Raw genomic sequence first — 14,954 nt, forward strand, 5'->3', positions numbered from 1 at the left:
ACAGGACCTGCCACTAATGAACCCATGTTGGTTGCCCCTACACACTGAGAAATAAAAATTGTAGAAAATCTGAGGAAGTCTACTAGGGAGAGGAAATGGAGGGAGAACTCCTTATTGGTCTCCATGCCACCAAAACTCCTTCTATCCCACCACGCTGGCATTTTGTCTGTTTGTTTTCACCTGCAGAGGTAACTGGACCGCTGAAGCCCCCTAGCATAGATAAGGAAACACCCATGAGCTTACATCAATTTGAAGTAGGTGCAAACTCTGTGAAGATCATGGCTTTTCATAACTCTACTGGGTTCTGATGATCCTGTGTGGGTTTTGCCAGCAGTAAGGGGGTCCAGTGAGCCTTGAGCCTCCCAGGGCTTGCAGGTTAGAGTTGTTTGCAGGAGGGATTATTGAATTAGTGCATCCAACAACACTTAAATGATTCTCTCCAGGTCAGTCAGCTACAATGTAGTCAAAACATTAGGATTCTTGAAATCTGGACACAATTACTGCTCATCAGATCAGCTTCAGTTGTTGCAGCTGATGTGGAAATATTTTTCTCTGCATCAAAAAAAAACTTGTTAGGGGCTTCTCTCTCCTCTCTCTCTCTCTCTCTCTCTTTTCAATATAACTCTTCAGTTGCCAGAAGTCCTCTGACACTATTTTAAGTTTACTGGGCCTACTTCACCATGGTAAGCATGAATACTTTTTCATTAGTTCAGAAAACTTCTAGCTGAAGTCTAATACAGAAGGGAAATCCATACATTAAATCCTTTCTTTGTTTTTTTTTGTTTTTTTTTTCTTATAGCCTGCCAAAAGTTTACAGTAGCATAAAAGTCCTATGACAGAAATATGTTGTCCTGCTGTCTCCAAAATAGGTCAAAGACTGAGGTCAATTGTCCCTACCAAACTTAAACTATATGGTAGGTATTTTTGGTTTCTGGAATTTTTTTTGTGTGGGAAGAGCTGAAATCCAGTTTTTGATAATCTCGGGTACTGTAGCAGTTTTTCTACTGTGCTGAGGACCATGGATTAATCAATCATGAAACCACATTTTCAGTAGAAACTAATTTTAATATTTGGGGTGGAAACCTTTTGTGTTTAAATTAGAATTGCTGAATTGATTCATACCAACTCTAACATTTCCCTGTAAGAATTCAATTGATGTGTCAATATGAAAAACCCTGTAAATACCCAGACATTTCAGCAGTGGCTTTTTTGGCATACAATTTCTCCTTTGAATTCACCATTACATTTAAAAGATTTATGATAATTTGCTTGCTGTACTAACTCCAGCATAATTTCTTCTGAACCAGTATTGAGCATAGCACATGGTAGTTAAAATCACCTCTGGCTAGATGCAGAATCATGAAGTTTAATTTAGTATCTTACTGTAGAGGGAATTATTGTGGTAGGATTACACCAAACAAAACTCCAGGTACTTTTCAAGAAGGAAATAATGGCTAAGGATTAAAGAGAGTGGTTTGATTGGTAATAGATAGAGTCTTTTTCTTCTTTCTAAATACTGTCGGTCTAAAAACAGTTCTTTGCTATCTATACTGTTACACTATAATGCAGTATTACTGATTGCGGATGTTTACATCCTTGCATGATCACTGGGGTGGCTTTGAAAGCCTAACAAAATCAATACCCTAGTTATATCTTTCAACCATATATTGAATTCTATATTTGCTCATATGCTTTAATAGTATGTGCAATCCAAGGAGGAAGTTACCATTTGTTATTTTCCAGGCATTACTCCTGCTTCCTGAAGGAGTTCAGGCAGAGCAGAACCAGGATAAACAGACCCTGTCCCACTGCAGGGATGGTATAGGATTAAGACTACAGTCCTATTATTTTGTGGGGAGTTGAATTGAGTGGAACAAAGGAAGATAAACTAGGAGGTCTTCTTTTGAGTGGTTCCTTTGTAATGCTGAGAGTAAGTGGGTGAATATTATTATTATTATTTTTTTTTTTTTTTACTTCTGAGCTTAGAGCTATTATTGCGAGTGAACTTATTTCCTCAGAAGTGGTCGCTTCCAGATTTCTCTGCATAGTAGTAAAGACTGAGGAGTGTTGAGGATGCTGATTCGGTTTCTTGGAGAAGAGGCTAAGGAAAAAGCTTGTTCCTGGCAACTGTCCTAGCTTGTGGCTCTCCTGCTAGGGATAGAAGTCTCTTCCTTCTGCTCCCTGTTCATAGTATATAAAGTGATCACACAACAGAGAAACTCCTCCTGCTAGATGTTGCCTGACTTGGTTTCTGTGATGTATTTTTTTTTCCTAACCTTGCAGGGGTTTGTTTGTTATTTCCCTTATCCTTCCCCTGTTCTACCAGAATTTCCTCAGCCTCTGACTTAAACCAGGAAAAGAAGGCAAAGATTTAAGTGCACATGCATGTACTTATTAAAAACCCTAATTTCAAAATTACTCATTAAACCAAAGAAATACATTCATGTGCATTAAAAATACATACATGTGCACTACATATGCTTCTTTGTACGTGCAAATTACAAAACAGACAGTACTTCAGATTGCACAGTGACTGGGAATGCATGCACAGCATTTGTGTCAACCCTGACCTTGAGTTTTCCTATGTCACGCTCTTAATTTTAGTCTAAGGTTACTTTCACCTCTCTCAAAAGTTTGCCTTTTGATTCTTGGGGCATGCAGAATTCATAGTCTAGGTAGGTGTGAAATACAACTGCAAGAGATATGTCTCAGTCTGGGATTATGTTTACAAAATTAAGAAAAGGATATTTTTCCTTTCTTTATAGTTATGTACTTGGAACCAGAAGGCGTACCTTTCATGTTGATCAACATGGGTCATAAGCAGCACTGATATTATGTGTTAGTAAAACTGTTATGAATATATCATTTAAACCGTCCTGTAAAACTGCAATGGAACTCTTATTTACATGCAGTGTTAAAGATTAGTTTACTTGTACTAGCATTTATTCAGATCATACCAGTCTTGATGAACACTTTCAGCTTTGGAATCTGAGATTCTAGCTTTTTTTTCTGGGGAAAACAATAGCATAACAGGATTTTGTGTGCTGTTCCTCAGTGTTGAGTTACTTACTTGCCCTGAGCATGCCCCCCTTTTAATAAATAAATAAATTTAATTAATAAAAATTACAAGATACCTCTATTTTTTAGAGTATAAGTTAATGCTACCTATTCTATAATAATAGCTGCTGCTTACAGAAATCATTATCTTGTGCAAGTAATTTTGAGTCTGAGGCTGCAGATTGAAAGTAAGAATATATTGATCAACTCTTCCCTTAACAATTCAAATAAAAACTACAAAACAAATGCTGCCACTCAGAGGAAACTCAAAATTTAATGGTATTGCAGATTAACATTTGTAAAAACGTTGGCTAGTAAAATTTGACCATGGAATGATTTGTAATGTGCATGAAAATATTTTACATGTTAGAAATGTAAAATATCCTGGCTAGCCAAGAAGAACCACAGAAGAATGTATTTTTTGTCCAGTAGACAAAAAATCACTCCCACTTACTACTGTCATGGTACAAACTGGCAGTTGGATGGTGCTCATCTTTCTTAGGTCTGGAGTTAAACAGAAGTGTTTTTACTAATTGTTCTGGATAAGAAGCTGCAGTCAAGTGAAATGCAGGGTCTTTCTTCTGTAAAACAAAGTGGGTAACTGTACTTAAGAAGTGTGTTAAATATTAGCTAGTTAAATATAGGTGGAAAATGCATGTTTCGTCATCAGCAAATTAATGCATTCCTTTTTCTGTGCTCTTTGTTTTCAGGCCTTCTTGCAAATGTGCAGTCTGCCAGTCCAGGTGGTTTGTCGGCCAAATGCAGAATATATGTCCCCATCTGGTAACTATCGTGTTCATTTAGATGACTGTGTAATACCTACATTTTGATACCATGGCAACAGCACTTCATCTTGCAGATAAGTCAGTCACTGCTAGTATATGTAGGCTGCCTCTTATTTTGTTCCTGTTCCATTGCAGTTTTTCTTCTGTATTGAATTAGGGTGATCATATACAACTATTTAAGATATCATGCATTTGAAATGTAATAGATGTGGAGGGAATTCAAATACATAAGTTGTGAGCCAGCACTGATATCTTGTGGTAACACACTTGAAAAATATTTGGACATTCTTCAAACTGAAAGACTTACATTGTAGTTATGTTTTGGGGACATACCTATGGGGATGCTCTGTTGGCTAACAAATGTTAAATTTTCCTCTGAAGAGGCAAGTGGGGAGAGATCATTTATATGTAAGATCATTGTTAGCCTGTTAATAGTTGGGAAAGGATGAAGTATAAATGACTTGGTACTCTTAAATCCACTTCTGATCTATGGGTACTGCCAACAAAAAAAGTCATAAATTAAGGATGTAATTGCACAGCATCTAAATTCTGTTGGAGACTCTTAACATTCACCTAAAAGGTAGCTAGGAAAGAATTGGTGAACTCACTACTGTTCATCGCATTAGAATCCATTTGTGAGAGTTACATAAATTTGATTCAGGTTTGCAGCAGTAGAAATGTCTGCTGACATGGGATTTTTGTATTTGTAGACTGCATGGTTAACTCTGCTTTTCCATCTTGGCGCTGAAGGCGAGGTGATTGGAATCCTGAGCATAAAAAATAAGTGGCTGGCAGTATCGAAAAAGGACAATTCTTGATTTTAAAAATGGTGGTTTTGCTGCATCTGTGTACTGTAAAGTGAGGGCAATTATTTTGAAATGCTGCTTGTCTGCACAAAGAAACTAGCATCCTAAATGCCCTGAAAAGCCCCCCCAGCCTGCATCCATATTGGCTGCATTTAATAGCACTGCTTGTCTGAAGCTTTCCTATACTGCCGGTTAAAAATAATGAACAAAAGAGTACAACTTACATTGGTTGATGACAGTTGGACTGTACTGATCAGATCTAGCATGTTCAATTTTTCATATTGGTTCCATTTTCAAAAAAATCTAGCTAGGAATATAAATGTGGCATTTGTTTCACCCTCCTTTTTGGGACTGTGCTGCATGGTGCTCTGTTTTTCAGATTACCTCAGTACAGTTTTAACATTAAAATAAATTGTAGCCAGAAAGGCAGTTCATAGGCTTCTATTTTTTTTATGACAGAAAATCATGTGTGGACTGAAGCAGCTCTTAAGCACATCCACATTGCTCAGCATGAAGGAAATCTTGTCATAAGATTTACTCTCCTAGAAAATCTTTCTGAAGGTGTCCGAAGCCAGATGTAGAAATACCAGAAGGCAGTCTTTATATGCCAGCAGCGTGCAAATATAGACCGATTAAAACCATGGAGTCTTGCGGTTCAAAAAGCCTGAATTTCTTTTGTAATAATCCATTGCGTGGATGTAGATGAGGCAGGCCTTTGTTGGCAGTGCATCTCATCTATTACCCTTAGGCTGACTGTGAGCCAGTGAGGAGTGAATCTTATGATAAAGACCATGACTGAATCCGCTTCAAGCGTGAACTCTGTTTGAACTGGATCTTAACAGCATTTGATGAAAGGGAGGAACTCTTTTCTTTTTTTTTAATCTTACTGACTATCTAGCTAATATTAATTTAAAACTTCTGTAGATATCATGTTGGTTCTTTAAATCTTTCACAAGGACCTGCTGTATCTTCACTTTACCTTCTCTTCCTGTGGGAGCATGCTGTGACTTGTTTTACTAAACAAAACGTATTCTGTGAATTAGGTTGGGTAATGTGATACAGAAAATGTATAAAGTTTATCCATTTTTAAAAGGGGATTGCAATAGGATTATATAGTAGGTGTGCACTGATAGAGATTTTGGGGGTTGTTACCGATAGTCTATTTTTAAGGAGATATATTGGCCAATATTTATCCAATTTCCAATACCAGCCCAGCAGCTTGAAGAGTGGTGGTCCAGCTGGTAAGCCTGTTGTGGTTGAAGGGGAGGGTGGAGTGGGGGCAGGTCAAGGCCCCCATGGTGAGGGAGGAATTGGGCTGGGCCAAGTGCTGCCGAGGCGGGTTTGGTACAGAGCGGCGGCTCATGCAGGAGACATCGGGAGGGGTGGCTCCCACCGCTGTGCAGCACTTGTCTGGGAGTTGTTCATCCAGTGCTCACGCACTCTTCCGGGAGCTCCTGCCACTGTTCCCGCTGCTTGTCTAGGTGGGCATGGGGGAGGGGGGTATGCCCCTGGATCTGTGTGTGGGGCAGGGTGGGGTGGGCTCTTCCCAGTGGGGGACTGGGCCATGCTGGACGTGGGGCAGGCAGTGGGGGCACTGGGAATGGGGTTGGGGGGCTATGCCAATTTTTAAGGTGACTGCAGCCTCCCTGTAGCCCTCTCTCAGTGCTGCCACTGCGCACCCCGAGCCCAGCCCAGCCCCCTGTCAGGAAGAGCCTGGTGCAGTCCTGGCCCCAGGCTGCCTCGCTCTACCCCATGCAGATCCAGGTGCACACAATCCCCCATGCCCTCCCAGACGAGTGGCAGGAGCTGCTGGGTGAGTGCTGGATGAGTGACTCCTGGATATGTGGCTCACAGTGGTGGGAGCCGCCTGTCCCCTTCCCCACACACCCAGACGAGCCATAGCTGTGTCCCATGCTTGCCCCAGCCCCTCTCCTCTCTTACCATGGAGGCCTTGATCTACCCTGCCCCCCCCACCTCTTCCCTCCTCCCTTTCCCATCCCCTTCCACCACAACAGGCTTAACCAGCTGCACGTAGCTCTGCATGCTGCTCCTTGTTGCCTATGTGCTGCGCTGTGGCTGCGCATGTGCACAGGCCACTTAGCCAAATTATCAGCCATATCAGGCTGATTTCTGATGTAGACAATTTTCTTTATATCAGTGCCAATCTGATATCATATCAATGTATCCGTGCACCTCTATTATATAGGAACAGGTATATAGCATTTCTTACTTAAATTTACCTTCTGTGGAATATACAGGAATGGAAGGATCGTATCTGTCAAATCAGTGTTGATCAAGATATGCAGGCATATGGGATAGGCGTAAGCAGTAGGCTGCCACCTATTAATTTAACGTAGGGGTGATGCATACTGTGCCCTCATCCTGCTCTCACATAGCAGGCATCTAACTAGTTCCACTGGGGTTATTGAGATATTGCCATATAACCTGTAACTCAGGGTAGACTCCACTCCCTCCCCATTAGGATTCAGAAGCAAGCTCTGTCCTTTTCCCTTCTCTCCCACCCATGTCAAGGGAAGGGTAAGAGGTTACCTAGCAAAGACCTTGATTCACAAAGATCTCTGATCTTTCATTTTTGTAGTACAATGTCCATCGATGAAATCTGTCCCTCTGATCCTCCTGTGACAAGCTGAATGCCTTCAAACAGGCATTTGGTTGGGTGCTGCAACAGCTAGAAAGGCGCTTCCTGCCTTATAACTGTGGGTGGGAGGGGAGCAAAGCTGACAGCAGGAGCTTTTCAGGAGATTTCAGATAGCTCTAGTAGGCCTCCCTCCTGTCAGTGAGGATAAGAGAAACACAGCTCCTCCCCCTCTCCTGGATTTTGCTGAGCATAAACTTTACCATTTCCCAGCGTCCCCTGCCATCCAGTCAACCTCCACTGTCCCCTAACTGTACTGGTGCGGGGGGGAAGGGACACTGTTCCATAAAACTGAACAAATGTTCTATTTTTTCTGGGATTTCTCAACTGTGCTTTGGGGAAATGTTGAAGTAGCAGGTGAGATTAATTATTATTGGATTGAGACCTGCCAATTTGTCCTAAACTATGTGCAATGCTTGCAAATTTTTTTTTCTTTTTTAAAAAGGAATCAGGGTAAGTTGAGTGAGGCAGGTTTGTAGCCCAAACTAGTGAATTGAAGAGGCTGTTGGTCAGCTGTTTGGTCAGTTAGTCCACCTGTCTCTTGTAAATGGAGATGTGTACATTTTGTGCTTGATTTATGCAATTAGAAAAAATTAGGGGTTTTGGCTATGTTTTGCAGCAACACTTCAAAGCCATGATTTTAAAATTTAATTTCTACATGCCATAATGTAATTAACTAAAAATTAATTCTCTTTCATGACAGGCAAAGTACCGTTCATTCATGTGGGAAATCAAGTAGTGTCTGAACTTGGCCCCATAGTCCAGTTTGTAAAAGCCAAGGTAATACTAAATGTGTGTGATAAGTAACTGAATAGTAAGTCAGTCACTTTCATATTTGCACTTAACAGCATTTCCTAAGAAGAAACTAAGTATTTGCATTATTCTAGTATCTAGAGCACAGAGGTGGTCAGCCACGTTAGTCTGAAGTTAGGCAGAAGGTGTGGTGGCACCGTTAGAAACTTATTTCAGGGGGGCCATTCTTAGCATTTGACAGAGGTGGTGCCAGTGAAAATTCATGCCCAGAGATGTCGCTAGGGGTGTGCAGGGCCAGGGGGTGGGAGTGGTGACCGCCTGAAGAAGCTGGTGGCAGCAGGGGTGGGGTGGGGGGGTGACTCCCTGCAGAAGCTGGCAGTGGTGGGGCCTGTATGGACAGTCACCCTGATTCACACCCCCCTAGGGACAGCCCTGCTCATGCCTCTCTAAACCAGTTAATCTCTAAGATGCCACCCTGCCCTACCTTCTGCCTCATACAAAGCTAACAAGGTTGCAAAACTGGACCCCTCTATATTGTTCTGTGTACAACATATGCCATAAATGATTTCTTTATTTGAAAAGAATTTAAGAACTGTCTAAATCAGACCAAAGGTCTGTGTAGTCCAGTATCCTATCAGACAGTGACAAGTAGCCATTTATATAGTAGAAAAGATAAAATGGATGGATCCAGTGAGATGAGGAAGTACAAGAAAATAGTGAGACTGAATTGGTGGGCAGTGATCTCGGCACTCTGACAAGCTTATTGCTGTCATGATTTTGTGTGAGCACTAGTGAAGGAGGGACCTAATTGTGCTCCTTTTAAGTGGGTTTATGAGGAGTTCCTGTGAAGGAGAAGGCTTGAAGGTGCTCCAGGATGGAGCATCCTAGACCAGGTGGCATCCTAGACCAGCTGGAAAAAGAAACCAGCCTCTTTGTGTTGAATGGCGGAGAATAGGTAGGGAGGGAACAGTCTGTGAATGGCCTTGAAACTGAAGACAAATATGGACAGTGTAATAGGCTAGGGAAATAATTTTAACAGCATGCTGAATGGATGCATGGGAGTGGGGAAGCCAAACAGAAAATGATGTTCAAGTAATTGAGACATGAGATGGTGAGAAGCTGGATATGACTTTCAGGTGTGGGGGTGGATAGGAAAGCTTATATTTTAGAGCTCTTCTGAGGAAAGGCTCTGCAGGATTTTAGAGGTAGCCTTCATGTGAGAAGTGAGACTCAAAGGTGACGCACGGATTAGAGTATTCAGTCATGGAAGGTGGGTGCTACTGTCCATAGTGATTAAGGAAACCAGGGTATACAGGGAGGGCTTAGAGGGGAAATTAAGAGCTCTGTTTTAGCTGTTTTGACATTGCACTGACAGACAGCCATGAAGCAGTCCAAGATGCAGGCTGAGATTTTCATTTGGACAGAAAGGGATGGTTTTGAGTCACTTGTATGGAGATGTTTGAATTTGTGTTTGTAATTGAGATTATCCAGAAAAAAGGTGCAGATATAAAGAGAACTGATCCAAGGGCAGAGCTACGTGGAGCCCTCGCAGAAATGTGAAGGGACGAGGCAGGGTGGGAGTGTGGGAAAGAATCCTCTGAAGACCTCTCCAGCCGCTCCTTCAGGAGGCAAGAGGAGAATCAGAAGCAAATAGTCTATAAAATAAAGAGTAGAAACAATTTCAAGATGAGGAACGTGGCCAATAGTGTTGAAAGCAGCTGATAGTTGAGGAGATATGAATGCAGCGTTGTTTGTGAACTTTGCAAAGGAAGAGGTCATTAGAGACTTCGAGACTTTTGGTTTCAGTTGAGTGCAAGACCTGGAAGAGCAGGAGAAGCAGTCCTAATGGTGATTGTAAACAGTACATCAGTGAGATTAGGAGATGGGGAGGGCGGTGGTGAGTTTAGCAAAAGGAGATGGTGTGGTGGTTGGAGGAGTGTGGTGAGATAGGAGTTTTAAAGATAGGAGAGACTAAAGCCTATTTTTCTTGAGGGGAAACAGCCAATGGAAAATTAGATGTTAAGGAGAAGAGCAAGGGAGGAATGAAAACAGACTTGAGAGAGGGCAGAAGGTGAAGTGTGATTGGGGCAAGTTTGAGAGAATAAAGCGACATTGTACAAAAGTCAGTGCATCTGTATTGTTACAATTAAAGAAGAAACTTTCTTTCCTGAGTAAAATTTGGTGAAATATTGTGAAGGTATGGTATAGGAATGTTTTTCTGTGGCATTTACTCACATTCTAGAAATAACTTGTTAAATATAGGTTTTCTGTATATTGGATCCAAAAGTTTTTGTTAACTTAAACTTCAGTTGTACTTCTTTCGTGGATCCCTAAAACACAACTCTTAGGAAATGGTATGTAGGTTTTTGTGGGGTTTTTAAGTCTTGAGGTTTCAGCTAATGCTTATATACATTTTTTCTTTACACAGATAATGTCTTAATAGAAGTGAAGCTAGGCAATTAAACTATGTTTATCTGAAAAATAAATGCATAGTTTTGGATTATTTGCAGTTACCTTTCTTACTGTTTTGTATTTAATTACTTTGTGTCATGCTATTCAACCTTTCTGTGTAATAGTAAAAGATCTTTTTGTATAGAAGAGACTTTGTAATATATATCTATTTTATGAATTAATGGACTACACAGAAGATCAGAGGAGACCCTGAGTGAAAGCTCAGTGACTTCCATGGGTTTTGGATCAGGCCATAGCTGAATATTACAATATTCTTTCTTACAGGATTGTAATTTTTTTTAAACCCCCTTAGGGCCATTCACTCAGTGATGGGTTGGATGAAGTCCAAAAAGCTGAGATGAAAGCCTACATGGAATTAGTCAATAATATGCTATTGACAGCAGAGGTAAAGCAAAACTTAATAATTTCTCAGCTTTCAGTAGGTGATGGGAGGCAAAGTAATTCTTCCATATTGAGAGTAGTAGCTGGATTTTATTTTTATGTTCTTGGATGGGGAAATAGTTAATCAATTTAGGTTGGTGTCCTGACAAGAATTAACTTCTCTTTCTCCACAATATCTTTACATAACCATACAAAAAGTTCACAAATGGAAGTTGGATTGTGTTTGAACAAAGTAAGAATGTGTATATGAAGATTAATTTTGTAGCTATAAAGAAATCTGACTTGTAACTCAGCATGGTTTGAGCTTTCATCTTAATCTCTGATCTAATCTAGTGCTTGCTCAGGAAGAGAACTGACAACTAGATTTTGTCTTATAAGCCTCACCAGTAAAGCCTTTTCTGTGTTCCAGAGGTCATACCATTAGAATAAAAATATTTAAAAGAAAATGGCAATAGTTAGAAATAATTGTCTGGGTGGTCTCCTTTTATTGTGAGGTTCAGTGAGTGTTCTTTTGTTCCTAGCTGTATCTTCAGTGGTGTGATGATGCTACAGTAGAGGAGGTGAGTGGTTCTGCAGCATTTATCTTAATTAAAATTTAATGAGAAAACACTTTTGCTCACAATTGCAAGTCCCTACTCATAAATGAAACATTGAGGTTTATACCATTAATGATACAGTTTTTCACTTTAATTTTGCTTGCATATACATTTTGGGGAAGCTATGTGTCATTACTGGATGTAGCTGGCTGCAAAGTAGATATGTTTTTCATATATTTCTAAGGTAATAGATTTAAACTGTTTTTTCTTTAAGCTGCAAGCTATGAATTTCTGTGCTGAATAACTTAATATTGCACAAAAATGTAATTTCCTCTGATCTCTGAAGACCCTAGCTGTTTGTAAATAACAGTATATAGCATTTCCTGTGTTCTTATTTTACTTCTTTTAAAATGATATTGTTTTCTTTTTGAACAAAGATCACTCATCCAAGGTACGGATCCCCTTATCCTTGGCCTCTTAATCGCATTTTGGCCTACCAGAAACAATGGGAAGTCAGACGAAAGATGAAAGCCATTGGCTGGGCTGGCAAATCACTTGAACAGGTCAGTTTAATAGACGGAACTAAATTCTTCCTGCTTTGCTTTTCTTTTTAATGTAATCATACAGCAATAATATATTCAGGTATGTATTTGTTAAAGTAGTATCAAGGTTTCAGAGAAGCAATATTTTATTTTACTTCGCAAAAAATATATATCCTTTGCAACACACCATGACCTTATCTATGAAATCATGCCTATGGTTGCACCAGCAATAAGCCTTTGGTCACATACACAGTCTGAGAAAGATGCAGGGTGATTTTTTTTCTCATAAATACAGAAGTGTAGTTAGCAGTGTTCATCTGAAGTCAGGCAGAAGGTAGGGTAAAATAGCACCTTGGGGCACATTCAGACAAGCATGGATGTTTGTTTCCTTGTGGACAAGTAGCAGTGGCACACCTTGTGCTGCTACTCCTTGTCCCCAGGGAACGCCTGTGCCACCCATGCTCTGGTGTGTGGCAGATTTACCCCAGGTGAGGTAGGGGAGGCTGGGGCCAGCAACTTCGCTGACCCCAGCAGCCTTAACTGGGGGCCTCCCAGGGCTGTAGCCACAGCAGAAAGCCTGGCCAGCAGCTGGAGTGTGCCTTCAGCCAGGCAGGCTTCAGTTTTGGGCAGTGCATGCTGCCACTATGTGTGCCACCTTGCTTTTCTTGGGTATGGGTTTTTTTTGTTTTTCTGACACCATAATCTCCTGAGGTCAAACTCCCCCCACCCCTACTGCAAGATAACAGCTCAGGGAACTCCTGCATGTGTGGTGTGTGACACTGCAGATGTGGCTGCAGTGCCACATACCACATGTCTGCGCTCATCTGGAGGCAGCCCTAGGGCCTGTCTACATGTGCAGGCACGTGTGCTTGCAGCATCTCAAATAGCAGTGGCATAAATTTTGTGCCGGAGATTTGTGCCTCGGCATATGTGCCTGAACGTGCAGTTTGGTGTGGGGCAAATTGTATTGCTTGGGGCAAAGCGATGCTGCCCAGCTTCTCCCAGACCTTCAGCCAGAGGGAGCCGGAGGCTGGGGCCAGCATCTGCACTGGCCCTAGCAATATAAAAAGCTGCCCTGCTGAGCATCTCAGAGCTACTTGCCTTCAGGAACTTCTAAGGCTTAGCCAGTTGGTATCTGGGGACACTAGCCCCCTGTGCCAGCTGGACTGGCCAGGGGGACTGCTGCCTGGTGGTGACCTGCCGTCCTTGCAACAGCATCCGCCTCCTTGGACCTGCAGCCCCATGACTGTATGCCTGCCATACCTGGGCAGGAACAGCACAGCTGCCTGGGCTATGGTACAGACATTGCAGCAGAGCCACTTGCACATCTGGGCCAACTGCCAGTGGGCTGTGGCTACACAGCTGGCCTTTGTGTGCCCCTACTCTGCCCTCTGGGCAGCTGTTGCTCAGAAGATGTGCTTATTGCAGTGGCCTGCTTTGAACTGTTGGAGCTTGTCCCCTGGCCCCAAATGGCTAGGAGGTTAGCCACCTTGTTGACCCGCCAGCTGTGTCCCCAGTGCCAGCCCTGGGCAGGCTTCTCTACCCAGGTCCTCCCACTTGCCTTACCAGCGGGAATCCTAGTTTTCGGTTTAAAAATCACAAATTTTCTGATTTACACCCCCTCCTCAAATCTACACTTTTTCATTATTAAAATGAAACTGTGTGTGTGTATACATATTCATACATGTACATATACATCTGTCAGTTGAGCACAATGTTTTATTGATATATGTACAACATTAACACATTTTGGAAGCCTACCACTGTTTCAGTCATAATAAAATAAATTCTAAATACCTATATATTTTAGTATTTGCTCTTGGTTTTTTTATCATAAGGAATCAGAGCTCCTACTGCCCCCTTTGCTCATCAGGATGTGGGTCCAGTTGCGGATGTCCCCACAGTTACTTTATGGTGCTGAGCAGTGCTGATATAATAGTGCCCTGCCCTTGCTCGTGTCCTTGACCTTCACTTCCAATCCACAGTCCTGCCAGTGCCTCTGTCCTGACCTGCACCCCCTGTCTAGCCCCCAGCTCGCTCCCTGCCTGCATCAGGACAGCTGCAGGTGGCTTTGAGCAGTGCCAGCCCTTGCTGTTCTGCACCCTGTGCCTGTACCCAGGCCTCAGCTGTCCCTCTGCCTTTCCTGAGAAGCCTTTGACTAGGGCTCAGTGACTGGGCTGGGCAAGCCGCTTCCCTTTTAGGCTGGCCTCCCCCTGTACAGGTTGCTTGGGAGGGCTCCAAGCCTAGCTCCGGCAGCTGCTTCTACCTGTAGCACCCCCACCCTCCGCATATCCTGCTCTCCCTCTCCCCTGTTGCCACCCCCAGCCAACTGTATACACGCATAAACCCTGCTGCCACCTCCACCCCTTTTCCCCAGCCCATCACACCCCCAATGTTGTCCCTGGGACCAGGTACTCTCCCAAGCCAGGGCCGCATGTTCCAGCACTAGCGTGAGCATGAGGTACGGCTGCAGTATGGTAGATGCCTGTATGGCTGTGGCTGCTGCCAGCAAGTTCTGTCCTGTCCAGTGACTGGGCACACAGGGTGTGGGATTTGTGGCACGGGTGTGGATGCAGACTAGGGCAAGTGGAGACGGAGGAGGCAGTTGGGGCTATTACCTCGGGTGCCAAGGTCAGTCTCAGGCTAACACAGGGGCTGGCATGAATGGGCCCGTAGTGTCCGGCACTGATGCGGGGGCTGGTGCAAGGTAATGCAATACCCTCCATCCCATTGCAAGGGGTGAGAATGGAGGATGGGGCAGGTCAGGGAGCCTGGAGGGGATGGGGCTGCCTGGGACCGAGGAGGGCTGTTCAGGTTGGGCCCTGAACCGTTACCTGGGGTTAGGGACAGGGAATGGCTCTGGACGGGCCAAGTGCCCCTAGGCACGGCGCGGTGCAGTGCTGCCGTCTAGCACTCGCAGGCCTTGCTTGGCAAGCTGCAGGGAGGGCCGGAGCAGACTGGAGCGC

The 14,954-nt window shown here is 43.0% G+C and overlaps 1 protein-coding gene across 3 annotated transcripts in view; it reads left to right on the forward strand.

The window, feature by feature from the left end:
* MTX2 (metaxin 2) overlaps positions 1–14,954 on the forward strand; it is a 73,023-nt gene that overhangs the window by 53,186 nt on the left and 4,883 nt on the right. For 2 of the 3 annotated variants that reach the window (XM_019522984.1, XM_019522985.1), the window contains exons 4-8: positions 3,768–3,840; positions 8,008–8,084; positions 10,822–10,914; positions 11,432–11,470; positions 11,884–12,009. In XM_019522984.1, the coding sequence (XP_019378529.1) occupies positions 3,768–3,840; positions 8,008–8,084; positions 10,822–10,914; positions 11,432–11,470; positions 11,884–12,009 (408 nt within the window). The remainder of the gene's footprint in view (positions 1–3,767; positions 3,841–8,007; positions 8,085–10,821; positions 10,915–11,431; positions 11,471–11,883; positions 12,010–14,954) is intronic. The other variant, XM_019522986.1, reaches the window with a different exon arrangement.

This window comes from Gavialis gangeticus, unplaced genomic scaffold, assembly GCF_001723915.1.
Source record: "Gavialis gangeticus isolate Ggan-Ray unplaced genomic scaffold, GavGan_comp1, whole genome shotgun sequence".
Taxonomy (NCBI): Eukaryota; Metazoa; Chordata; order Crocodylia; family Gavialidae; genus Gavialis; species Gavialis gangeticus.